The sequence below is a fragment of the Mastacembelus armatus genome, chromosome 4 (assembly GCF_900324485.2).
Source record: "Mastacembelus armatus chromosome 4, fMasArm1.2, whole genome shotgun sequence".
Taxonomy (NCBI): Eukaryota; Metazoa; Chordata; class Actinopteri; order Synbranchiformes; family Mastacembelidae; genus Mastacembelus; species Mastacembelus armatus.
The window spans coordinates 17,817,774-17,844,749 of record NC_046636.1 but is presented as its reverse complement, the minus strand read 5'-3'; the positions used below and the strand labels follow the sequence as shown (position 1 = coordinate 17,844,749).

The 26,976-nt window shown below is 39.2% G+C and overlaps 4 protein-coding genes across 4 annotated transcripts; all 4 read left to right on the top strand.

The window, feature by feature from the left end:
• Nucleotides 1-7,573: 7,573 nt before the first annotated feature.
• Nucleotides 7,574-14,148, top strand: scinla (scinderin like a). The gene is made up of 17 exons (XM_026304613.1): nt 7,574-7,731; nt 8,968-9,160; nt 9,269-9,423; nt 9,972-10,133; nt 10,244-10,393; nt 10,515-10,604; nt 10,713-10,845; nt 11,053-11,141; nt 11,255-11,470; nt 11,549-11,682; nt 12,337-12,427; nt 12,571-12,741; nt 12,842-13,016; nt 13,103-13,218; nt 13,355-13,432; nt 13,541-13,601; nt 13,683-14,148. Exons 2-17 carry the CDS (start codon nt 8,980-8,982, stop codon nt 13,850-13,852), a joined length of 2,172 nt encoding a protein of 723 aa, XP_026160398.1. The 5' UTR covers nt 7,574-7,731; nt 8,968-8,979; the 3' UTR covers nt 13,853-14,148.
• Nucleotides 14,149-14,596: 448 nt separating this feature from the next.
• LOC113128980 (retinol dehydrogenase 8) lies at nt 14,597-17,333 on the top strand. Its single transcript, XM_026304623.1, has 6 exons — nt 14,597-14,693; nt 15,619-15,780; nt 15,909-16,088; nt 16,161-16,254; nt 16,781-16,964; nt 17,097-17,333. Exons 1-6 carry the CDS (start codon nt 14,597-14,599, stop codon nt 17,331-17,333), a joined length of 954 nt encoding a protein of 317 aa, XP_026160408.1.
• A 605-nt stretch (nt 17,334-17,938) lies between these two features.
• On the top strand, nt 17,939-21,324 carry dr1 (down-regulator of transcription 1). Its single transcript, XM_026304624.2, has 3 exons — nt 17,939-18,769; nt 18,849-19,012; nt 20,144-21,324. The coding sequence occupies exons 1-3, from the start codon at nt 18,550-18,552 to the stop codon at nt 20,288-20,290; spliced, it is 531 nt and encodes a 176-aa protein (XP_026160409.1). The 5' UTR covers nt 17,939-18,549; the 3' UTR covers nt 20,291-21,324.
• Nucleotides 21,325-21,575: 251 nt separating this feature from the next.
• On the top strand, nt 21,576-25,037 carry LOC113128975 (protein wntless homolog). Its single transcript, XM_026304614.1, has 11 exons — nt 21,576-21,681; nt 22,220-22,341; nt 22,438-22,593; nt 22,689-22,825; nt 23,503-23,671; nt 23,761-23,858; nt 23,944-24,007; nt 24,127-24,270; nt 24,375-24,458; nt 24,579-24,753; nt 24,893-25,037. Exons 1-11 carry the CDS (start codon nt 21,576-21,578, stop codon nt 24,991-24,993), a joined length of 1,356 nt encoding a protein of 451 aa, XP_026160399.1. The 3' UTR covers nt 24,994-25,037.
• Nucleotides 25,038-26,976: the final 1,939 nt, after the last annotated feature.

The window sequence follows — 26,976 nt, the reverse complement described above, 5'->3', positions numbered from 1 at the left end:
TTAATTCACAAAATAGCTCTTGTTCAGGCTCATACCACGTTAATGCATCAGTAATGTTTGAGTCAGTCACACACACACACACACACACACACACACACGCACACACCCACAGAAGTACACACACATGCATATGTGTGTGGTTGGTCACAGTGCACATTTAATTTAATTCCACAAACACATCCACATATCCTCTTTACAGCTGTGTGATGGATCAGTAGTTTCATACTAGACCCACTTTACATCAGAAAACAGTGATTGCAAGAATTAACGAGTTCTTCTATTAAAGGGAGGGATGTGGCATCCATCCATTTTAGTGAACAGGAGAGTGGTTGAACTGGTGCAGTGAGGAGAGCACTAAAAACAGTTTGTCAGTGGAACGTCCCTTGAGGCGATGTCACTGCCAGTGATGGCCTTTTTAACATTGATTGTTAAACATGTTGATCCTTATTAGAACAGTAATTTAGTAGTTTTATACAAGCACCGGTAAGCTGATAAGAGTTACAGGTATACGTACCTCTTCAATTCATCCAAAATACTCTCTTAAATTATGGATGACAGCTGCAAAACAGATCATCACTTATATTATCATTAAATGCACACCTAATGGCTCATCAAAAAGTCATTAAGAGGAACTTGGCTCACTTTCTTAGCTATCAGGCCTGCAGTTGTAAATGACAGGAGGCCACAATTTAAAAATCCAGCACAGCATGTTTATTCGTTTTGGCATGTTTATTCTTTACTCTTTCGGTTCTTCGGCTAGCTGAACCACACACTACATGATTATGTGTCTGTTTTACTGGTTAGTGGACTATGACAAAACTACCCTGAGCTGAATGACTATGGTATATATTTGCCTGGAGGCACTATATTATATGCTTTATCAAGCATTCTGTGAGCATGAAGAAGTGCAGAGGATTAGATGGGCATTCATGGAGAGCAGAGAGGACTGTGACTTCAAGACTTTGTTATTGACACAGGAATAACTACTGAAAGAAGTTTCCCATGTTCATTTTCATTTCATACAGAGTCAAGTAAAATAATCTGAACTGGCCAATTTGGAAATGAAATAATATTAATGAGGAAGACTTTGCTCTAAAGAAGACTTATGAATAGGTTCAACAATGATAAAGTTGATGACTGTCCATAGAGAAGAGCACATTTGAAAATATGTTCTATCTGCAGTCCAGTGCAAACATGACTGAAGTATTAATGTGGGATGAGTCTGAACATGACCTATTTTGTGAATTAAGACTAAGAGTGCAATCGACCAGGCAAGGGAGGCACAATAAATCTTGGCACAGATTATGCAATGCAGGATCTCTTATCATGTCCAATACTTTGCATCTACTACCACCTCAAATCAAGTCAGAATGTATTTAAAGTGCCAAATCACACACTTGTGTAGATGGTTTGAACATCACGCTTACATCACTGCTCAAATCACTGCTATAGTTTTAAATGGGTCAGCTTATGTTCTCCATTAAAGACAGCTGTTTTATTTGTTTTAACATCTCCAAAGGAACAGGCAGAAAAACTTCTGCTCTGGTGAGTAAAAATGATAAACTGTGCTTGAGGGCTTTGTGAAGCTGGTCTTATGACCTTCCAATCTTAATGGTGTGTACTGAGAGTTGTCTGTTTTTAGATTACTTGCAGAAATGCACTGGGGTTATGGTCTATAAAAAGCCAAATATCATGAGAATCACAGTTCAGTGTTTACCACTCTACAGCAGTTGAAAGTCTGTGCCTCAGATTTGAAAGTTATTGGATACTGGCAGCAATTTTAGAGGCATCATCTTTCTGTCTGATGTTCACTGAGGTTGCTGGCAGTTGTGTCATTCAGTGTGCCAGTTTTGAGCTAGTGCAGGTCTTGCTGTGTAGGTTTCTAACGCCTGACATGAGTAAGCATCACAGTGAGCCGACTCAGAGGGAGCAGGAGTTGCTGAAAGTTCGCAGAGACAGCGACACTAAGGCTGCCGAACTAGTCAAGATGGAGAGGATGCTTCAGCACACCAAGAACCTGTTGGACAAAAAGACAGAGACAGGTTCAGAGACAATGGACTACCAAGAGAACATGGGTCTGTATCATAAACAAAATATCCAAAGTTCATATTTTAAACAATTTTGCATTATTGTGGAATTGTGACCGTGTTTTGCGTTGCTGCAGTGGAGGACCTGGAGGAAAAGGTGCGCTCCAGTAGACGGTACAGGAGAAACTCCCTCCACCACACCCAGATGCTGGAGAGTCAGATGAAAACAGTGAAGGGTGAGCTCGTGGGCACCCTGGACCACCTTCAGGAGCTCAGGAACATCTTGCGTCGTTCTCAGCAGAAAGCCGAAGAGCGCAAAGCAGTGATGGAGAAGTTGGCAGCAGGGCTCAGGTGAACTACTTCAAAACTTGTCTGACCTGAAGTATTGCATCCTGCTTGAGCCTGTTCAGAGATTGCCTGTAAGAATGATTAAATAATGGAAGAAATAGAAGATAGAGATAAAACAGAAAGAAGAAATAGACATGAGTTGCCATGTTTTGCCGTCACCCTGTTCTCCTTCATCTCTTTTGTCATGTTGTTGTAGTTATTTTGCTTTTCATTTTAGACACTCTGATTCTGTAAATACTGTATACCCAGGCCATCTTTCATAAATGTTTCTTCAGGGCTATAAGTATATTTGTTCATGAAAAGAAAATATCTCTGTGATATCAGTTTTACTTAGATATATTCAATTTGCAGCCACAGTGTTGCTGTTTCATAAACCTCATTTAAATTAATTTTATCCTGCCAATAAAAACACCTAAATTGTCTTGATGAACAACACAGACATCATTTTGTCTTAATATCTGGGATTAGCACACAAGGAAAAAAATCTGTTGCACCAGTTTGCTTTTTGATTTATATTTGTCAGAAAGGCCTGAATAGATTATCCTGGTATGTGAACATTAAATGCTATATTACAGTCTGATCTGAAGAGTTTTATGCTGACAGAGACTTGGTTCTTTCTTTAATAATATAATTTTCCCAGATGACAGAAAATTGTGTTCAGTGCTGTGCAGAATTGTTTAGTGTTTCAGCTACCTCTGCCATCAACAGTCCATTGTTCTGTTTCCTGTGGTGAGTCATCTGAAAGCTGTGTTTGTGCCTTCCCTATGGCTGAGATGTGATCACACCTAATTTAACACAGCTTGTTTCACAGTGTCACATGCTGCGAGGCTGTGGGGGATTTCAATAGCTGACCCTGACCTAGACATTTAACTGTAATTATAATTATTCATCAGGCAAAGCTGCATTGTATCTTATGGTTCCTGTCTCTGATATTGCTCACATGTAAGTAATGGTTATATGTATAATGACTATCACTTTAGCTATTGTTAATATTAACATATGTGACAAAGGACAGGTAAGGTATGAATGAGGAACCACGTTGCATACACAGATATTCTTCCTCACACTCAACAGCTATGATGGTGTCCCTGTTGTTTGTTTCATCTTAAGAATGAATTGAATTTTGTCTGGTTTGTGTAGAGGTGGTTTTTGAGATCAATATAGAAGATTACCACAAATAACCCTGCAGGGGGCACTGAAGACTTCCCAGTGCGCAGTCTGAAACAGAAAACAGCATGTTGCCTTTCAGAAGACCTACATACTGGGAATTAAAGAGCTTTAAAAGGTACTAGGCAGGTGACCTCTAAAGCAAAAATTCCCATCTATTTGTTGTGACCTTTTAAAACAAAAACAAAAAAAAAAGTCTTCTGACAACTGGTCTCACAGGTTTTCAGTTCAACCAGCATTGCCTTTTCCTTATAACACTGTTTGTTTTAAACCATTGTTAGATCTTTTTCAGGTTTAATATTTTGCAAAAAATAAAAATAAATCAATATAAATTGTGTGACATGTATAATGTGCTTATTTTCTAACTTGTTAATTATCTCACAAACCCTCTTTACTTCTTGTAAGCTACTGCCCTAAGGGAGGTGCATTTCAGAGTTGGGAGGCCCCGACAGTAAAAACTTGGTCCACTCTGGGTGCCAAAGTCATCATGGGAAAAGCTAGACGTAAATGATTGGAACATTTAATTTGTTGTTGGGAGAATACATTTTACACCAAGCTAAAGCTAATGCAGCAATAAAAAGAGTCCTGCAATAAATGCTATCTTCATTCATCCATTTTGGGGATCCAAGCTGGCTGTTTGCCTCTAGTTTTCAGTCTTTGTGTTCAGTTAAGGTCACCAGCTGCTAACTACAGCTTTATATTTACCATCCAAACACAAATTAAGTATTGCTCTTCTCATCTAACTCTCAGCAAGAAAGCAAACTATGCCTTTAATCTCTGTCCTTCTAAATAAATGGAATATTTTCTCAGCTGTAGTTTGACCTCTGTCATATATGCATTTACACACACATTAGGTTGGTTAAACTTTTAACGTAAGGGATTTATAACTGATTTCCTTCTTTGTGCAGTGTTCTCCATCAGTCACATTTAGCTTTGTGTAGCTTTGTATAGTAGGTGTTTACGGGGTTAAAATCTAAATACGTTTGAGAATAGCACTGTGTAATTAAGAGCTACCACCCATCAGTCATCAGTTGCAAAATGCATCCACAAAAAGAAGGCTGAGTAAACAGGTTAGTCTGGCTGCCAACAATAATGTAGTGTGGTCTTGGCAGCCTTTTAGAGGGTTGTCTTTAGTTATTAATGAACCACCTACATAAGTTGGCCACAAACATTATATACTCCTCCTTTCACCACTTTTCAGTTGCCATATTATTCAGTTATGGGTAGTTCATTATGAACATGTTGCATAAGGAACTACCCATTGTCAAAATGTGCAAACACTGGTTAAACAACTTCAGTCAATTTATGGTTTGGAGGAACAGTTTGTGGGAAGGTTCTGTGCTTATCGTCTGTGCAGAAAGAAAAACAAATTGTCTATCAGTGCAATGACAGATGGCCTTGTTATTATAGTTCTGTGGCACCCACTGAAACCAAAAAACACTGAAACATGCCTCCTGACAAGGAGCGTGGTGATCACTGCCTTATTATTGGATTTTGGAAATACTTAAAAATCTTTGGTTGCACAGTTGTTCATATAAACAGTTCAATTGGTTAAAAACAGTTGATTTGAGTACAAAGAAAGTCCCTGTATTTTAATGTAGTCTTTGACACATCTGTTGCTTCCTGAATACAGTGGAGGTAAATGGAATTTCATTTGTGGTGCTCACACTGAAACATATTTACAAAAAAATCAAAGACTACATGTTTTTTTCAGAGGAAGCATCATTGCTCTTAGGGGTCTCTCTGGAATAGATGTAGGTGTTGAGATTTTAATTGTTTGTGGTGTGATGACCATAGTAGTATTAATGTGCATGAAAACTTGAAAACAAATAGAACCAAAGCTATATCTACATTGAAAGCTTATTGTCAAGCAGTTTGATTCATTGTCCTGCAGTGATGCATGTGATATGCTGCTGGTATGTGTTTTGCCCGTTTGAGTCAAGCTCCAAAAATGCTGGATCCTACTTTTCCCTTCTTTTGCTTAGACCCTCCCCCACTGGTAAACTCCACAAACCCCTTTGCAATAGTTTGTAGCACAGGCTCAGTCTGCAGCCCCAAACCAAAATGGGGTCACTATAGCACAATCACACTTAAAGGCTACTTAGGCTACTCTCCAAACTGAACTTTATGTGCAAAATCAGTCACATATCCCCCCTATTCATTGCACTGAGCAGTATAAATTGCTGCTGAATTCATTTGTTTATTCAATCAGGTTGTTTTTTTTTACAGTACAACAGCATGTATTTTTAATGAACTGGATTTTTTGACAAGAATTCTTTCACAACTATACAGTGCAGCAGAAATCCAGTCACTCAGGACCAGCCATAAATCCACTAAGTGCCGCACACTCACCTCCACATAGGACATCTGCACTCCTGACCTGCACTTCAACCACACTCTTCAGGCAAACTCATATACTAAAACTTAACCTCTGCCCTTGCAGCATCATACAGATTTCCAGTCAGGTTATTGTTCTTGTTACTTGTATCCAAGTTAAATCCACACACTTTAAAAGTAAACTTTGTTGAATGAATGGTGGTGTGTTATAAAAGGGCTGTAGGGGGTATTGCAGATAATCTAAGAATATTGTGATTGTATTGTATTCATGTAAATCTTTCATATAAAGCACACTTACTACTTTTCATTACTTTACTTATCTTTCAAATAAGCATTTTCTACATCTGTGATTGCAGTTTTTGTTTTGTGGCTATGTTTTTCTCATCTACAATGAAAAAATATTTCGCTTTATAAGAACAGTTTAATATTTTGGGAAAACCATCTTTTTTTTTTTTGCTTATCTTAGACATAAGTAGACATAAGAGGAAAGAAGCACACTTGGCCTATAAATGATTGTATCTCTTGCTTCCACTTAATGAGTTATGGAGCATGATTCAAAACAGTGTTGAGGCTGTTGCAGTGTAGCAGAACTCAAGTTAGAACAAGTAGCCTGTAGTAGGCAGGATTGTGTGTGTGTGTGTGTGTGTGTGTGTGTGTGTGTGTGTTGAGGCACAGTGCAATTGTGTGTACACTACAATAGCCCAGAATGTGCTGATGCAGCTTTGACAGGAGTGATGTACCCAGCCTTAACCTGAGGCGGCTGCCCCAGGTCACAGGAGAGATTTCTGCCTTCTTTTTCTGTCAAGCTGTCACACAAGAGACAGGGTGGCCACACAATTCAGCTGCTGACAGGCCAGTCAGACACAAACATGTATTTACACAACTACTGCTGGATTTATGTAAGTGTGCAGCCAGACAAAATGTGTTTTCCAAAGCATAGACTTTAATGCCTTCCAAGATATGGTTGGCTGTTCTTTCCATAATGTCCACAGCAGGATGTAGAAAACAGATGACTCAGACGTTCCTACTAGATCCAGGTTTGGAAAACCAGTATAATGTGACAAATGTAAAAGACAAACACCTGTGTGGCAGGTTTGGGTGCATTGTTATTAAAGCTCTGTTTATTTATTTTTATGCATTATCCAAAATTTCCACCAGTGGTTATGATTAATGGAATTGAAAGTAAAACATTTAATTGCAAACAAAAGTCCTGCATTCACAAGTTTTCTTCAGCAACAGTACAAATGTGTTATCTTCAAATATTGTCTAAGTGTCAACAATCAAAGCAGACTGCGCAGCAAGAAATGGTCCATGGGAGTGAACTGAAAGAAAGCATTTAGGCTGAAGCTGGTGGAGGTGGAGCCAACTGAGGACAGTAAAAATAGGCTAAGTTTCTCTGTGAAATGTAATGGAAATTGAAATATAAAACAGCAGAGGAAAAGAGAGCCCCAGGATAGTATAGTACAGTATTTGAGTAAATACAGTTGGTTTTAATCCTCCAGTGTTGGTGGAAATATTGCAGGAGAGGTAATAGACATTTGGTGTTGCATAACCATGAGATTTTCACTCATTTTAAAGGCTGGGGCTCCTTTTGCCCAGAAATAACCTATATGCTCTGAGGTTGAATCCAGTATTGTTTTGCATAGTAACATATCTTATTTGGTCGCTGCTAGACGGTCTTCAGACTAGGTTGGCAGCAGATGGGGTTGGGCACGCCTTGTCGTCAGAACGCGGATGTCTCCAGCCTTTATAACAGACCTGAGTCCACACAGCCTGGGCGGAAACCTGTGAAAGCAGCAGTCCAGCAATATCAGTGTCTTCACATCCAGTGTCTGTCAACTGTCATCACCAGGTAATGGAAACTCATCAATAAACCTGCATGCTGTACTGTATGTTTCTGCAAAAAACGCTTAATGCAATAGGAAAGATCTGTGCAGCTGAGCAGATTGCATTTATTAAAGTAGTCTGCTTATCGTTTGAAAAGTAGTTTTTTCGTCTTAATAACAGCAAAAAGTCCCTGAAAACTATTACATTTTTACATTACATGAACCTTCCTGGGTCAAGCGAAGCAAAAAGAAAAAAAAAGTTTTACAGCGATAACAACAGGGCTGCGTTGGCAAAATATTTTTTGAATGACGTGTTCAGGGGAATTATAGAAAACAAACAATTCCTTTATCCTGTGGAATTGGAAAATAACCTAATTTTCTTTTCAATCAATCAATTTGACAACAGTAAAAACAGCTACTTCCTTTGGCAACAGTAAAAAAAAAAAAAAAAAAAAAAAAAAACAGCTACTTCGTCTAGTTCCTGTTGCATTTAAGTCTTGCTTAAGTCTCTTGTGGTTTGTCTGTTCCTGTGGGGAGTGGCTCTGTAAGCCCTAAACCATCACGCCAGCTCTGTGCGTTAAATTGAAGGGGGAAACGCCCCGGCACATCAGGTGATTTTTTTAAACCACAATATATCGACACCACGCTTCAAATATTACCCGTATTACAGGTTACACAACACTGAACAACAAACACAGGATGGACTTTGAAAAAAAACCCAAGCATTTAATGGAGGAGGCCTGCCTTGTGCGCTGTTTATAAGATGGTTTAAGTGCTTGAGTTGAATGGATTGGAATGAGCTTTTTGATGTGCACCATTTAGAGTGTGGGTTGCTGTTTGCACTGCATTAAAAAGGTCTTTGTACATGGTTTTGCTCTTTTTTTCTTCAGGTGTAATGCAAACATGATAAGAAAGGCGACATGATTTCATGACTCTAAGCTGTTTATTCAGGACAAGGCACATTTTATTTGCATAATCCAATTTTACAAATTTGCCTGAAGGGGTACTACAGCATACAACTCCCTGTCACCTCAGACCCCCTCCCCACGCCCAAAAGCCAAAGATAATCCATTTGCAAACAGGCAGGGACTAGACAACATTTGCCATTCATGCTTGAAAACAGACTTAAGCTGCCAGTTAATTTTCTGTCAATATTGATTATTAACATAATCATTTCCACCCTGTCAGAAAGTATTACAAAGAAATTAAAGTTCCTTTAATTTCCTTGCTGTAACTGACTTGTAATCTTTCTCTCCCGTCAGGCCCTGAGCAATATGGCACATCACAAAGAATTTGAGACTGCAGGGAAGAAGCCCGGCCTACAGGTGTGGCGGGTGGAGAAAATGGATTTGAAGCCTGTCCCTCCTCAACTGCATGGAGAGTTCTTCACTGGAGATGCTTATGTTCTGCTCTACACCACTCCTGCTCCGTCGTACAACGTTCACACGTGGATTGGTATTGGATTTAGATTCTTTGCTGACACCTGTACTCTCTTTAATTTTGCAGTCCCCTATAGTTTGTTTGTGCTTAGTTTTTTTTACACCGTTATCTGTTACACCACAGGGAATGAAGCCTCCCAGGATGAGAGAGGGAGTGCTGCCATCTATATGACGCAGCTGGATGACTTTCTACGTGGAGCCCCAAGACAATACTCTGAGTTTCAAAACCAGGAGTCACTTACCTTCCTGGGCTACTTTAAGTCTGGCATCAAATACAAGGTAAAACATGAAACATGCATGTGTGTTGTTTCTTTTAGAAAACAAGCGAGATCAATTCATTTCTGTATACTAGACAATAAAAGAAAATCTGAAGTTTCCAAATGACATCAATGTAATGACTACAGCTAAAAACGTTAAGTGTTGTATGTTTAGAAGGGAAATGAAAAGTCCTCACAATACTATTTTGGGAACTGTTCATAATTGTGGTTGGTTGTTCCCTCATGTTTTCCACTGAAAGCTTCTATGGAGAACTTGAACTGGCAAACACAATGAACAGAAATATGTTCTCGAATGCCAAAACACCACAGAGCTGCAGATGTCATGAGTTAAAGCAGGCCAATGGAAAACAGACGAGCCAGTCTTACACTTTACTACCCTAAACAGTGCAAATTGAACTACTAATCTTCTCAAGTCAAGATCTGCAGAAGTTATATTTCCTAAAATGTCAAACTTTCCTTTCATAAGAATTTAATATTTATTGAATAAATATGCTGATTGTGGTTTGGTAGTTAATAATCCTTTTCTTCTTGATGTTGCTCCTGTCACAGAAAGGTGGAGTAGCCTCAGGATTCCATCATGTGGTGACCAACGAGGTAAATGTCAAGCGTCTGCTGCACGTTAAAGGTCGTCGCATGATCAGGGCCACAGAGGTAGACTTTTCCTGGGCCAGCTTCAACAAAGGAGACTGCTTCATCATTGACTTGGGAAAGGTGATTTAGAATATGGATCAGATGCCCACAATACTGAAACAGCACAATTGTTTTGCACTATTACTTTATTTTCATCTGCTTTAACGCTGCTTCTTTCTGTGAAACGCTAGGACATCTACCACTGGTCTGGCAGTGAAAGCAGCCGTTATGAGCGCCTGAAAACCAGTGAGCTGGCCATTGATATCCGTGACAATGAGCGAAAAGGTCGTGCTGAAATACACATGATTGAAGAGGGCTCTGAACCAGAAGGTGTCATTAATGTGAGCTTTTTTCTTTACTTGTACACTCAAATGGTTTTATTGGGAAAATCTCGTACAGTTTTTCATGAACTTGGATGGATGTAAGTATAATGCTGCCATCTCTTTGTGTTGTAATTTATAGGCACTTGGCCCCAAGCCCAGCCTTCCATCAGGAACCCCTGATGATGTTGCCCTTGATAAGAAGAACCAAAACCAGGCATCCCTCTATTTGGTAAATACATACAAATGTTCAGAATTTAAACGCAAATAGGATACATGTTAAAGTGTCAAGGATTCAGGCCATAAATGCAAAGGTTTTGATCATATCTCTTTTTTCTAGATTTCTGATGCTTCTGGCTCACTGAAAACAAGTTTGGTGGCAGATAAAAACCCATTCAAACAAAGCATGCTCTCTCAGAGTGATTGCTACATCCTGGACAATGGCGGAGACAATAAGATATTTGTCTGGAAAGGTATTCAACTAAGATGTCTATTCATATCTGCATTCTCTTGTTTGTTAGATACACACTGTTTTTGTGTAATTTTTGGTGTTGCTCAGAGCAACATGTAGTCTTGTAGTCAGCAGTCTGTGGTTCCTCGTCAGTGGAGAACATATGACTCATTTATAGCTTTCACCAGTTTGAAGTCTCTAATCACTGTACCACATCCCCAAACTGCAGGGCGGGATGCGAATGAAAATGAGCGCAAAGCAGCAATGGCTGCTGCAAACAGGTTTATCAAAGAAAAGAATTACCCTCAGAATACTCAGGTAAAGTGCTCAAGTAGTGAAATTGTGCTACCAGACTTTCATCTTTCCTATCTTGTCTTCCTTTTTATGAATATTTGCCTGCTATTTTCTTTTTTTTTTTCTAACATGTACAGGTCCAGGTTTTGCCAGCAGGGGCTGAATCCACCCTTTTTAAGCAGTTCTTCTTCAACTGGTTGGACAAGGATGAGAGCACAGGACCAACACAGGCCTACACCATTGGTCGCATTGCCAAGGTGAAGCCGATTCCCTTTGACGCCTCCACCCTTCACGGCAATAATGCCATGGCTGCCCAACATGCAATGGTGGATGATGGCTCTGGGAAAGTCCAGGTATGTTTACTAGCCTCTTAATTTGTGCTGTATACAGCATTCATTCCTGCAAGTATTAACAATGCTGGGTATCTGTAGATTTGGCGTATCGAAAAAGGTGACAAAGTACCTGTGGAACCATCTTCCTATGGACAGTTCTTTGGAGGAGACTGTTACCTGGTCCTGTACTCTTACAATGCAGGAGGCAGAGAGAAGCATATCATCTACACCTGGTGAGTGCAGCCTTTTCAGCAGCATCCCTTTATTGAGGGATAATGAGCACAAAATTAATTACACCAACCAAGGTCTTTAAAACTAGATTATGACACAAGGCCCCTCTAACAAGCAGGATCACAGGGTTAAGTAATAATAATATAGGAATTCGATAAAACAAATGTCACTGATATAACAGCTGTATTTATACAACTGACTGCCTTATACAATAAATACAGGATACAATGAAAAAGGAGAACAAAATAAAAGATAAATGAAAAAATAAACAAAATTCATTCATCCAGTTTCTACTTCATACAAACTTGACCGTATACATAACATGTAGATGAGATTCTGTTACATCGACAACTAAATTAAAATTGGTCATCATTAAGTTTTTCCACAGATTTTGTCAACACTTCTACAACAAAAAAATGATATATGGTTTGTATAGATTTTTGTTAAAGAGAGCATAATCAACCAATGGTGCATTATCAAACAAAATGGCAGTTAATGTTCTACCGATTAACATATAGTGTACTTGTGGCTTTGTGGGCCTCAGGGATTGATTGTTTTATCTGGTCAGTAAAGCAGCGTTACTCTGTCAATATCACCATTCATTTTACATAAAGCTGGAATGCGTTATGAATACACTGCGGCTTTGCTGTCTTTAGGCAAGGGAAAAAATGCACCCAGGACGAACTGACTGCTTCAGCTTTTCTAACCGTCAAGCTGGATGATTCCATGGGTGGAGTAGCTACACAGGTAAGATGTTTACTGGGGGGGGGGGTGCAATAGAGGTGCTGGAAGTTGGATTTTAACTCCTGCCATTCAAGCATAAGGGATTAACTCCGATGACATGTGTCTTCATCAGATATGTAGGCTGAGCTCTCAGTGTGTCTCTGCAGGTTCGTGTCACTCAGGGCCAAGAACCTCCTCATCTTGTGAGTTTGTTTAAAAACAAGCCTATAGTCATCCACCAGGGTGGGACATCCCGCAAGGGCGGTGAGAGCAAGCCTGGCAAGGTGCGACTTTTCCATATCCGCCAGAGCTCCACCAAAGCTACACGGGCTGTTGAGGTCAGCTTCATTTATTACAATGCATGTGCATAAACTCTCTTCATAATGATGCCATTCAGTTAACGCTGTTTCTTCCTGTGTTTGTGTCTGACTGATGTAGGTGGATCCCACTGCCTCCAGTCTGAACACTAATGATGTGTTTGTGCTGAAGACATCTGATTCCCAGTTTCTGTGGAAGGGAAAGGGAGCAACTGCAGAGGAGGTTGCTGCAGCCAAGTATGTTGCTGGCCTGCTCGGTGGAACTGCCACTGAGGTGGAGGAGACCAAGGAGCCAGGTGAGTCCTGAAAGTAGAAATCTGATCTCTGCAAGATAATACTGTACAATATTAACTGAAAACTGTTGTTTTGTCCTTCTTGTCAGCTGGTTTCTGGGCAGCACTGGGTGGGAAGAAGGACTATCAGACCTCCAAGACTTTACAGAGGATTGTCAAACCGCCACGACTGTTTGGCCTTTCAAACAAGACTGGCAGACTGATTGTGAGTATTTATGGTTACACCTATTTTCACTCACTTGAGGGAGGTAATTATTTTATTTTTATATATACGATCACATATGTTTTTACCAACATACCTTTTGGATTTACTGTGTAAATGTCTACTGCTTATTGTTTAGGCAGAGGAGGTCCCTGGTGAATTCACACAAATGGATCTAGCAACTGATGATGTCATGATTCTGGACACCGGGGATCAGGTATGCTGCCTTCACTTTTAATAAGTCTGGGGTGGTCTTTTAGATCTTTTATTTGTTTATTTATTTTTGATGTACCCTTTAATTCCATTGGGTTATTTCTCCCACCAGATCTTTGTCTGGATTGGAAATGAAGCCAATGAGGCTGAGAAAACGGGATCATCCAAGATTGGTAAGACAAACAGAATTATTAGATATGAGGAGAAATACATAAGAGACTTTGTTCACATATGTATACTTGTTTTCTTTTCAGCCCAAGACTACGTGAATTCAGACCCCTCTGGTCGCCGTGGTATTCCAATCAATACCGTTAAGCAGGGAGCGGAGCCACCTTCCTTCTCTGGTTGGTTCCATGCCTGGGACGTCACGATGTGGGACAAAGATCCTTCACAGTTCATGCTCGAGCGTATCAAAAAGCAGTAATTGAAAAACAGCATCAGCAAAAGTTCTGAAAAGATGCAGTGTTTATCACATATTGTTGCACTTTGAAGCAACCTGTTAAGATACTGGGAACCTGAAATTTTAAGATTCCGAGTGACTGAAAAGTAGCTCAAATGTGCCTTATCTTTAAATATTTTAATGAACTATTACTTTACAAGGGTTTTATGATCCACTGAAAAACTATGATGCACTATGGCACTCAAGTTCATTCTGGCCTTAAATAAATTTTAAAAATGTACATTTTATAGATAAGGTACAAACATTTTAGATGTTTATTTCTGTTTGCGGCAAAAAGTATTTATATGTAAAATTTCCAATTTAAGAACCCGAATTGCAAAGACATACTTATATTGAGAAGTCTGCATTTTGTCTGCAATAAAATATCACCTATTGTGAAAATGGTCTTTTGTGATTGCATTTTATTTTATTCCAACAAGAACATGTGTTTCTTCTCAGAAGTCTTTGGCCAGAGTTTATACATCTCACAACTCACTACAAGAATAAACTTGTTTTCATTATCCTAAAGCTTCACTAGGCTTTAGCGACAGTGTAGGCCATGCTGGATGGTAATCTTCAGCCCATGTGCACAAGGCTTCTGCTGAGTTGCAGATCTGTGGATTAAGCAGCAGGCTTTAAAAGTGCCTTCACGTCACGTGTTAGTTCCCCTCTTCTGTTCTTGTTCATTCTCCACTGCTAGAGCTGCAAGACGAACACTAATCAGGCACAATGAACCAGAAGGTGGTACTCATCACAGGCTGCTCCTCTGGGATTGGCCTCGCCTTGGCTGCTCGCATCGCAAAAGATGAGAAGAAGAGGTTCATGGGTAAATTATCCCGATTTTAAAAACCTTTGTTTAAAAATGCCATGGAACACAACTGAATTTCTAAAATGGTTTAACATGTAAATATAGCAAGAAGAAAGTTCACATCTTTAAGGTGTACATATTCCACACTGATTGCTGAAGAATAGAGAATGGTAATGGACCATCTTAGGGACTGTATGAAAATTCTTATGGTTGAGGAGAGGGTTTGGTTTATAATTTCTCACCCCAGGTTTACATTGTATTTCGGTCTTCCCATGAGCTACAGAGAGCCTAAAGGAAAAGGTTGCAGTTTTTTTGTTAGTGAAGGGGATGGTCTATTAATAATTTAAATAAAGTTAAAGAAGACATTTGTTTTAAAAAGGTAAACTATATGTTCAGCTGCACTCTAAACCCCAAAAATGTTTATATACTCCATTATGCAACCCAAAGTTACATAATTGTTAAAGAAAAAAATCAAAACCGTAAAAATTATATTTAAGATAAGACCAAATTTTCTAATTTTAATTAAAAATCTAATTAAAAATTATGGCAGTACAAATGGCTTTTACCAGCACTATTGGTTAGTGGTTAAATGACTGCAAAAGTATGTTAAAAGCACTTGATGAGCATTACACATTTATAGATGTGTCACATTTTGCAGACTAATTACTCAAAATTTACACTGGACAAGAAAATCATAAATAAGTGAAGAATATCAAACACATATAGAACAGTGACATACATGTTAAATTTTAATTTACTTAAATTACAAAAGAAAAGTGTAAGTGTGAAAATGTGCTGAGAATTTGTAACAGTAAGTGCACAGGCCTATTAATGAATGGCAAATGTCAGTGTCATGTCAAATATTCAAAATAATTGAGGGAGTCACCTTTTGGTAGACCTCGATTTCACCAACACAGTTGCAAATGAATTTTCTTTGTGGTAGTCTATGCCACCATGAGGAACCTGAGTAAGGGGGAGGCGCTGGTCGAGACAGCAGGTCGGACTCTGGGAAGGACCTTGGAGATCAAACAGTTAGACGTATGTGATGAGGACTCCATCAAAGCCTGTGTTGACAGCCTGCCTGAGCGCAGGGTGGACATCCTTAGTAAGCTGACACCAACCTGTTCAGTCAGAAAAACTAGAAAATCTTCAACTGCAGTTTTTTAGGAGTATTGGTTTTGAAAGTATGCATATTTTCCACTGTATATCAACAGATTTTCCTTTATCTCACAGTAAGTAATGCTGGAATGGGTCTGATTGGACCCATTGAGTGTCAGTCTATCGATGAGATGAAAACTGTCATGGACACAAACTTCTTTGGGCTTGTTCGGTTGCTGAAGGAAGTCTTACCTGAAATGAAGAGGAGGAAAAAAGGCCAAATTGTGGTGATTAGCAGTGTCATGGGCATTCAAGGTATGGACAATCATCCTTTCACCATGACAGATTTTGCAAAAATAGTCTGAACTGTGACTTTCTCTCTTATAGGAATTCTTTTCAATGACATCTATGCAGCTTCAAAATTTGCAGTGGAGGGCTTTTGTGAAAGCTTAGCTGTACAAGCCCTGAGGTTTAATCTCAAGTAAGACACTGATTCATTTATGCTTATTCCACAAAACATAAAGACACATTTTGGTCATATCATTTTGTCCTGGTTTCTCAGTGACTTTAAACTTTGTGATCTGGGAGGCTGGGTTCAATAAGAAAAACATGAAACCCTTCAGAGCTAACATAAAAATGTTTGAGAACCAGTACTTTTCTATGTGTGGAACATCTGGGCACTCTTTCTGCACAAGCAGATACAACATTTCTTCCTTCATTCATTGTCTTACCAAATATATGAAAGTAATGCCAGCCAAAATACCTGGTTTGGGGCAAGTCTTAGCATGTCATCCTTCTGTAATTGAAGAGTCAAGGAAATAGCTCTGCAGGGTGGTATCAAGTATAAGAGCAGAGGAACTGGGGAATGTAATTACCAAATTATGTCCCATTAAAGTGTTTTTAAAGTAATTTTCTCTGTGGCGCTTTCAGCTGCCTTTTATTATGGCATTGTGCTCTTCACTGTTGTTGTGGGAGCGATGCGGTGATATTTGCACATCTTTTTTCAGTATCAGCCTGATAGAGCCTGGTCCAGTGATAACTGAGTTTGAGTGTAAGGTCTTTGAAGAGGGCCTAAAGACTGATCTCAGTAAAGCTGACAAAGTGACTGCTGATATGTTTACAAACATCTACTTGAAGAACTACAAGCAAATCTTTGAAACCTTTGGGCAGACTGCTGATGATATAGCAGAGGTACATTATTGTTCTTCCACAAAATAAAATCCATCTCATCGTATACTGTTTTATTATTACTAAATTGCAACTGAGAGAAAAAAAGTTGAATAATTTCTATATCTGTGTTATTTGCTGTTTTTTTTTTCCTAGCACACTCTAAAGATCATCACCATGGACAACCCCCCTTTCCGCCATCAGACAAACACACTTTACACCCCGATGACCACGCTCAAATACGCTGACCCCAACGGTGACCTCCCAATCGACACATTTTACAAAATGGTGTTTGAACATGACACGGTGTTCAACGCCAGCCTGAACTTCCTCAAACTTCTGCGCTGGAGAAGTCGAAAAAGCTTTACCTTAGAAAATGACAAGAGCAACTGAGCTCATGTCTCCTCCTTTTATAGGATACATACCATGTATCGTTTTCCTGTAATTTTCCTCTGTTTTATTTATACCTGTAAGACTTGACATGTCTCTGAGCTCCTGCTGCAGGTTTTAAACACATCCTGGTACATTCAGCTGACTGCTATAACTGTCCAAACTTGTTATAGGCCTCCCACCTTTTTATTATAAATAATGAGTATAGAGAGTAAAGCCATAGTCACAAAGCATTCAGAAAGTTCAGATGGTTATATTACCTTACTGAGGAGTTAGGTTTATTTTACACTTTAAACATTAATAGCCATTCTTTGAAGATATTTAGGTCTATCACTCTGTCAGACAGTACTATTGGCAACATATTGCATTTATAACTGGATTATATATCTGGGATTCAGCTATTTGCTTAGATCCTCATGTCATAAGAACTCTAACGGAGGGAGCTTTTAATAAAAATATTTAATCATATTATTTCTTATTATGTACGCGTCGAATAAAACACGGCTAAATGTAAAGTGAAAAGAAAAATAAAACCGTGTGTAATTTTCTGAATGAACACTAGATGGCAGTAAACGGTTGGTAGGCGACTTCAAACCCCTCTAGGTCTCACACCGTCTCCGGCTCTTTGTTTGACGCTGTATCCGGATGGGTTCACGTTAATGTGGCTCACAACACGGAATTAGAAAGTAATTGCCAGTAACTCTAAGAGTGTTTGACGCGCTGGGCTCGTTTGGTCGGCGAATGGGAGAGTGCGTTAACTTGCGGTGCTGTGGAGACTTTATTCTGCTCGTTGTGTCCGCACAGCCACCTGCTCATTGTTAACCTATCCTTAGCATGCTGTCACACTAGGACCACCGCTACTAGCTAGCTGGGTAGCTAGCTAGTCAACTCTAAGTATTTTCTCCGGTATTCACTTATTGTGTTGTTTGTGCTTGACAGTGTCCTGGACCTTGCTCTTTCTGCCTCTTCCCGTAACAACAGCAGCTAGACGCGGTTTGTTTTGACACCTAACTTTAGATATTAGCTTAACGCACGCTAGCCGTCCGGCTAACCTTTAGGAGACGTCTCTTGTTGACGTTTATTGCTCAGGTGGTCGACGTCTCTACGTTACTTCCACTCAGCTAACTCAAGAAGGCCTGTCATCGTGTGCCCACGTTTCCAGCCCTCAGTCAGACGGGGTTTTCGTTTTTTTTTGCTCTGTGGCCGTTTTCCTGGCACTATGGCTTCTTCCTCTGGAAACGACGACGATCTGACCATTCCCAGGGCAGCTATAAACAAGATGATCAAGGAGACGCTTCCCAACGTACGAGTAGCTAACGACGCCAGGGAGCTGGTGGTGAACTGCTGCACAGAGTTCATACATCTTATATCCTCAGAGGCCAATGAAATATGCAACAAGTCCGACAAGAAGACCATTTCCCCTGAGCATGTCATCAACGGTGAGTTAGTCTGTGCTCTCAGTGAAATGAAGGGGTGTGTGTCCTGAGTTTTAAAACGCTTTCTGGTTTCACACTACAGCCCTGGAGAGCCTTGGTTTCGCATCATACATCACGGAGGTGAAAGACGTCCTGCAAGAGTGCAAAACTGTAGCTCTCAAGAGGAGGAAGGCCAGCTCTCGACTGGAGAACCTGGGCATCCCCGAAGAAGAGCTCCTCAGACAGCAGCAGGAGCTGTTCGCAAAGGTGTGATCTGAAAAGACAAAAGACACAGCTGCAGTTCTCCGGGAATGAATGTGCTGCATTCACGTTTTACTGTACAGGAATGCAGAGATGAGGAGCGGGACGTCACTGTGGTGTAATGCAATTTGATTGTTTCAGTGCCCACAACAGTGTAATTGCCATTTTGAAATATGTGCTACAGTGTAAAGATTGCAGTCTTGGTGTCTGTGTAACTGAATAGGAAAAAATATTGGAATGTATTAGGTTACATACTGTAGTTTGTTTCCATGCAGAAAAGCATACATAATAAGCAAAGGTCATAGCAGATATAATAGAAATGGAAATAAAATAACTGTTTAAATGTACAGATAGGGGCATGGGTTTAGCATCAGTATTGTGGTGTAACTAGTGTAAAATGTCAAGGTAAATGTGAAATAACTAGTCATATTCTGTGCCTGTTGGGAGTTGTGCTTAAATGCTCATATTTTTTTATAGAGAAGATAGAGCAGTGGAAAAACTTACTGCTGTTGCTCATTGCTGCTTATTACTACTACCCTCAGCTTTAAGAATGTGCCTTCAGTCACATATTGTAAAATATGATTTGTGTGATTTGTGAGTCTTCATATTCAATTTTGTGTTTGTATAGTGTCAAATCACAATGCAGTCTTCTCAAGGGACTTCACAAAAAACAAAACCCAACAAGACCCAAGTATTGCTGTGATTTTGATGTAAAACAACCATAAACTGGCAGGAAATAGTGCTGTAAAACTATATTCTCTGATACAACCTCTGCTCTAGTGTTGCAATTTAACATGTTGAAATTTTGTAGTTTGCAGTAGGAATACAGTTAGAGGTGAGGTGCACTTCTTCAGAGATGTATGTGTGGATGTGTAGACAGAACTGTGAGCAGTCTTGCTTGCTTTGTATTTGCTCCTGCACTTTGATCTAGCCAAGACATTTTCAATGCAACACGTGGTTGCGCAGCTGTTGTTTTGTATTTAAATGAATGTAATGGCACAATACGTTAATCAGGCAAATATACTGTGATATTTGAGTTGTAATCTGACACCATGGTTCTTTTTAAATGACTAATAAGCTCTTCATCCCACTTCCTTTGTCTCATACCTTTGTTTTGGTTTGACTGCGTATCTGCAGGCACGACAGCAGCAGGCCGAGCTCGCTCAGCAGGAGTGGTTGCAGATGCAGCAGGCTGCCCAACAGGCACAGATGGCGGCAGCATCTGCCAGCGCTGCCCAGCAGGCTGGTTCCTCTCAGGATGAAGACGAAGATGATGACATGTGATCCAAGGACACCGTTCAACCTGTCCTAATCCTTTCCTGGAACAGTGTTGGCACACAGATCTCCCAGTACTGTCCTCAGCAGAAATGTGAGGTGTACTTCACTGCTGGTATACATCAGTGACACATGCACATTTGGAACAGTGGAATGAAATGAAGAATGGGGATTTCAAGATAGCCACACATTCAGATACCAGTACCTGAATATTATTTGGATCGAGCGGCTATTAATGACCTTTTTTGATTAATCTAATCTTCCCCCTTATTTCCAGTTGCTTCTGTTTAATTATGTCTTGATATTTTGTTGTGAGTAATTTGTAGGTTTCCGGATGTGTTGTGGACACACTCAAGGCAGACAATTCCTGGCATGCAACAGTGAGTTTTGGTGATAATCCAGCAAGTGTTCACTCCTTCAGGTACTGCACCAGATAGCTTGCTTTATGTTATCCGTTGTACTAGATCACTTTCAGTTGTTTAGAAAAACTGCCCTTGAATGATTTCAGAGCATCTGATTCTTTGTTTCTTGTGATTTAACAGTCATTAACAGTGGATCGTTAAAGGGGTTGTGAATATCGGATTTTTTTGTTAGGTTGAGATATAAATGGAAATAAATGGACATCTTGTTAAATTTTAGGTTGTTCAGATACTTTTTCTTTCTACCTTGAACCACCCACAGTATTTGTAATTAGCTACACCTTTGAGAAGCAGAATATTTTTGTCTCATAGAACCAAAGATAGAGGACAGACTTAACAGACCAGTTTGTGTTTTTTTTTTTTTTAAGGTGTAGGTGCTACTGTGATCCTCAATGCTGACCCCAGGTCAGTGTAAACAATGCTAAAGATTATTAACCTATAACTTTGTAAGATGCTTTGATATGCAGGCTGAATTTGTTATTCCATTTCTCCTCGGGAGCAGTATCAAACATTTGCATTGTGACTGATCAGTCGTCAGTGTAAAGACTTAGTTGTGATACAAATTCACTCCCCTATACTACAAAGTTGTATTCTTTAAGCAATAAAAGAGTCATGTTTTATATAAAAATATTGTGTGTTTTTCTTTTTAATTCAAGCAACTACCTACAAAAAAACCTACAGATTTTTTTTTTTTTTTTTCCCTTTTCATTGTTCTGAATCAACCACCCATCCCCCTGAACACGCTCTGTTTCACAATGATTTCTGACATGTCCCTTAGGAAAGTCAGATGTGTGTGAGCAGGTAGACAAGATGCAGTGGACCACAGGCATGTAGTTTTTTGTGTCACTTTTCCTCTATTGCTGAATCTTTTTAAAATGGCAGAAGCAATCATAGAAAACATGAGCACCAAGAAATTGATCTGCTTGGGGTTCTTTTGTCTTGCTTGTCAAGTTCTTTCCATCATGATTGGAGCATTAATTGGTAAGTAGTCACATTTTTTACTTGCTTAACTGTTGTAATTGGAAATAGCATTTCTACAGAGTGTAACCTAGATGCTGTCTTAACAGTGCACCAAAAATCTATTTGTACCAGTTTGATAAAGCTTTAGCTTGACTGTCCTTAATAGAACCAAACTCAATTTGTTGTTTTCCTTTGACACAGCTCCCAGCCCCACTAGTGCCATTCACTATTTGGCCACCAAATGCATAAATCGCCATAGGGTGCATGACTGGCTTGTGCCCTGGGGATCAAATCGATGTCAACAGGTCTGCAGTTTTGATGAGCCTTTGGCAAAAACCCTGGATGCTAATGACATTGTTTTTGCTGTGCATGTACCTCTTCCTAACATGGAGATGAGCCCCTGGTTTCAGTATATGCTGGCTGTCCTGCAGTTTGATATTGCGTTTAAAATGATCAATCAGATTGGTAAGAGTCGTTCTCTCATAAATTTAAATGATGCAGGTTCCAGATGCTGCATTGGATCTCTGATAAATTGTATTATATGTCCTATTATTTGTAGAAGATAATGTCATCACTATTGATGCTGGTCTGGCATACAGGGATGATCTGATATCTGAGTGGACCACAAAATTTCACTCAGTGGAGAAAAGACCACTCAGGTGTATATTTGCAGTCCCAAAGGTAAATCTTAGATCATCAATCTTAGACTACATCTAACACATGTGACTAAATTATATTCATTTTTTTGTTGTTTACTAACTTGTAATGGTTTTACAGACATATGAAAACGAAGGTCGCTTTTATCACTGTGACCCCATACCCTTCCTTGAACTAGGAAGTGTGGCCCACAAATATTTCCTCATTAACCTGCACTTGCCAGTGAATGATACAGTGAACACTGGCATTGGAGAAATTAGAGATGTCCATATAGTGGTGAGCTTAATACTTCTGATTTAACTTGTGTTGACAATGAAATTCTAGGGCTTAAGTGTGTTACACTCAAACATTTAATGTCCCTCTCTCCTAAGGCCATCCACCAGAATGAAGGCTTTACTAAGATATGGATCAGCATGAAGACTGTGTGCAGTCCCTGGATGTTTGTGACAACAGCTTGGTATTGGCACAGGATCAGTCTTAGAGCAAGACCTCCAGTCCTCTTGGAAAAGTATGAACGATAAGGAGAATTGCTAAATGTCTTGGTAACACTATTAACATGTAGCTACAGAAAGAATATTACTAAATTTTAGTATTAAAATTAGAAACATACCTAAAGTGTTCAATATCGAAACAATAAAGTTGCACATTCTATATTCTGTATATAAGAACATGAAATAAAAGTCAGTATAGAAATATAATAATGAAATAGCAATAATGAAAAAAAAAACATTTTGGAATGTCTGCAATTAAGTAGGATGTGAACTAAACTTAAAAAACACATAATGACTTAAGTTTTAGCAATTTATTCCAAAGTCTGTTGGTTAATTGACATTTTTTCATTTCATTTTTATTATTCACTTTTTATTTCATATTTATTTTAATCCTCTAATTGTGAAAGCATGTTTTATAACAGACTTGAAGAACACCACTTTTAAAGTACATTGTTGTTGCTCTTTAGTTGAAAGGCAACCCTTTTAACTCTTTTAGCCTCTCGGTGACAACATAAATCCTCTAAGAGCTATGAAATGCTCCAGGCTGGCATCTGGAAAGCAGGACACATGAAAACTTTTTTATCTTAAGTGTGAGACTGGCCTGGTAGACCTAGGTCACTACACTGCCCACAGCACAAAGTTATTGCCTTTTAAAAACAAATGTAAAGCCAATGTCTGTTTTTGCCTTGCTCAGGAGCATTTTTGCTCTGGGTATCTCTATGACGCTCTTGAATGTCCCATTGGAGTGGCTCTCCCTGGGCTTTGAGTGGACGTGGATGCTGCTGTTTGAGGACATGCGCCAGGGAGTTTTCTACTCCACACTCTTCTGTTTCTGGATCATATTCTGTGGTGAACACCTCCTGGTTAGCATCTCCCACTTGTTCCTAACTGTTTCTTTAGCCTTACATTCATATTAGTTACTGTTTTCTTTTTTTTTAATCAAATGCATTAGGACCAAAATCGGAGGAATCGGCTCTCAGCTTACTGGTGGCAGCTTGGGCTTGTGGCATTCAGCTCATCGGTTCTCCTCATATTTGACCTGAGTGAACGGTAATGGCATGACTGACTGAATGTGGTTTTATTTTTAATGTTGTGTGTTTCTTTAAATATTAATGTGCTTAATTTCCTATAAAAGGGGAGTCCATTTGACCAACCCTTTCTACAGTATATGGGCATCAGAAATTGGTACAAAGATTTCAGTATCCTTCAGATATTTATATTGCACTATAAAAGGTCAGATTTTTTTAGTATGTAAGTATGAAAACATACATCAAACATGGGTCTGTCAGTATAATTTCTTCCTTGACTGTCATCACAGATCACTTTCATTGTTGTGGCAGGAATTTCTGTTTCTTTGTACTTTCTCTTCTTGTGCCACATGGTGTGTTGTGTGTTCAAGAATATTGGTGGGAAAATACTGCAACTTCCTGCTATGCCAGAAGCTAGAAGACTGCACTATAAGGTTTGTTTCGTTTCATTTGTTTAATATGTGAATCACTAAAAGAACATTTTATACATTGAATGAAACTGGTCTGGTTTTCTGTTCTGGCTGGTTTTGGCATGCAGGGTATAATCTTCAGGTTCAGGTTTTTGATGCTGGTTACTCTAGCATGTGCAGCCATGACTGTTATCATCTTCATTATAAATCAAGTAAGTATTAACACTCAACAACATGGAAGTTGTAACCTCTGACTATATTATAATAATGCTACTTATATTTTTGACAAACTGAACTCCTGTATATGAGATTTTCCTTATTTTTTTTTACAGGTCAGTGAAGGTTACTGGAACTGTGGGGACTACACCGTCCAAGTTTACAGTGCCTTTCTCACAGGGACATACGGCATGTGGAACCTATATGTTTTCATCATTATTTTCCTGTATGCCCCTTCCCACAAGCATACCAGGAACAAGTCAGGAGACAGTCTTCAGACTTGTCTTACAGGTCTGTAAGATTTCTACTTTATAGTTAGAATCCAGTTCTGTGACAACAAATGAAAAGTGATATTTGCCTGATAAACCATTTGAACATGTTTCACTCACTGCAACAGCTTGTTGTCTAAGATTACATTCACTATTGACAGATAGGGTGGAGAAGCTGGAAAGTCAGGAGACACAGATGACGTGTGGGGAGCAGGGGTCAACAGAGGTCTACAGGATCACTGGGAAGGTGGCTGAGGAATAACTGCCAGCCTCAGTGTCATTTTGAAAATCTATTATTTCTTGATATTTTTGCTGCTTATTGGATGCTTTGTCCTTGTTATACACCATACAATGTGTAAATGTTATACTATGTAGAGTTCTGTAACTTTTAAACAACAGTATGAAAAGAAACACAATGAACTGAAAGGCTCCTATATTCAAGTTTAGGTTGTCTTATGTTCTAAAATTCTCGACAGAAGAAGGATTGGCAACCTGGTTGATAATCAGTTAATAATTTTACTTTTTTTTTTTTGCAGAATTACCAATCTGGTTCCACATTCTAAATTGTGAGGACTTGTCACTTTTTTATCTTATTTCTTACTGAGTATGTTGTTGATCAGACAAAACAAACTATTAGATGACATTATCTTTCTTCAGACACCATATGTAGTACTGTGTATTCTTCCAAAACAATTCTACCTTTCTTTGCTCAAAAGACATTTTCCCAGTAGTGCTGTGGAGTATCAAGGTGGTCTTTAGCAACCTCCAGGCATGCTGCAGTGTGTTCTTTTGAGAGAACATTGGCTGTTGTCCTGCCATGGATACCATGCCTGCTCAATGTTTGCCATCTGTCTGATTCATGAAAAGCGATGGTCACTGACCATTCTGTGTTGTGTCTTGGGAGGGATCTTGACAGGGCACCCACTACTTTGGAGAGCAGCTACAGTATCAAATAATCTCCATTTACAGACAGTATGTCTAACTGTGGTCTGATAAAGATCTAATGTGTTTAAGATTAACCCTTAACCCTTTCTAAATCATCAACTTTTGATCTTAGGTCTTCTGAGGCATGGTTTACGTTAGCTGTTATTGCTTGTGAATAGTATAAACCATACCTCAATTTTTGGTTAATTTATTGAAGGTTGAAGGTTACAAACCCAGTGTTTCCATTACTTTTTCCACCATCACTTTTTGTGTCTAATAGGTATGTTGAATAAAGACATGAAATATTGTGACTGGTTGTTTTATTAGCTTAGAATTATTGTGTTTTTGACTTTGCCTGCCCATGTTACGTATATACCCAGGCACCATACTTTATTGTATATGTATTCATTATATACCATGCTAACTGGCCAATCCACTAGCACTATGTAGCAACTGCCGTAAAGCACACTCAGCAACAAGCTAAAATGCAGTCGTGCAACAAATCCTCCTTCATGAATGTGATCAGTTGATGATACTGATGCACTGGTATTGATATTTTCACAATAATCCCTGTTTTTTTTTTATTCCAGCTGTTTTTCTTTCAAAATGTTTTTCATTTTACAAAGCTGTTTTCTGGGATAATGCTATGTTTAGCAGAATGATTCTGCCTGTTGATCATCAAGCAAATATGGTGGTGCCAGTTACTGGCTGACTGGCAACTTGTTTGGTCAGACAAGCAACAGCACTGTAAGTATTGATTATGTTTGAGTGTGCAGTGAATTAGCAAATTTTTTAAGCAGAATTGTAAAAGTCATAATATAGAGCTCAGAGTTAAAATCTGAATATTTTCCCATTTCATGGTCGTGTTATTTTATTTTATTTACAATTGTTCAAATATTTTATTTCTAGTTTTGTCTTACATCCATCATCTACCACTTATCCTGGAACATCCAGGGTTGAGTGGCTGGAGCCAATCCCAGATGACATTGGGCAATAGGTGAGATACACCCTGGACCGATCACCAGTCTATCACGGCTGACGCAGAGACAAACACATTCATATTCACATCTCAGGTGATTTGAAGTTGCCAATTAACCTAGCCTGCATGTCTTTGGACTATGTGAGGCAGTCAGAGCACCCAAAAAAAACCCCACACAGGCACATGGGGAGCAAGCAAGGCCCCTGTGAGGCAAACCTTTAATTACCATACTGATTTATTTAGGATTAGGATGTCAAGTTTGCTATCAGTCCTAACCTTGAAAAACCTTTAAAACCTGAGGTACCCACCCAACCCAACAATGAAGCACACATTCCAGGTTCT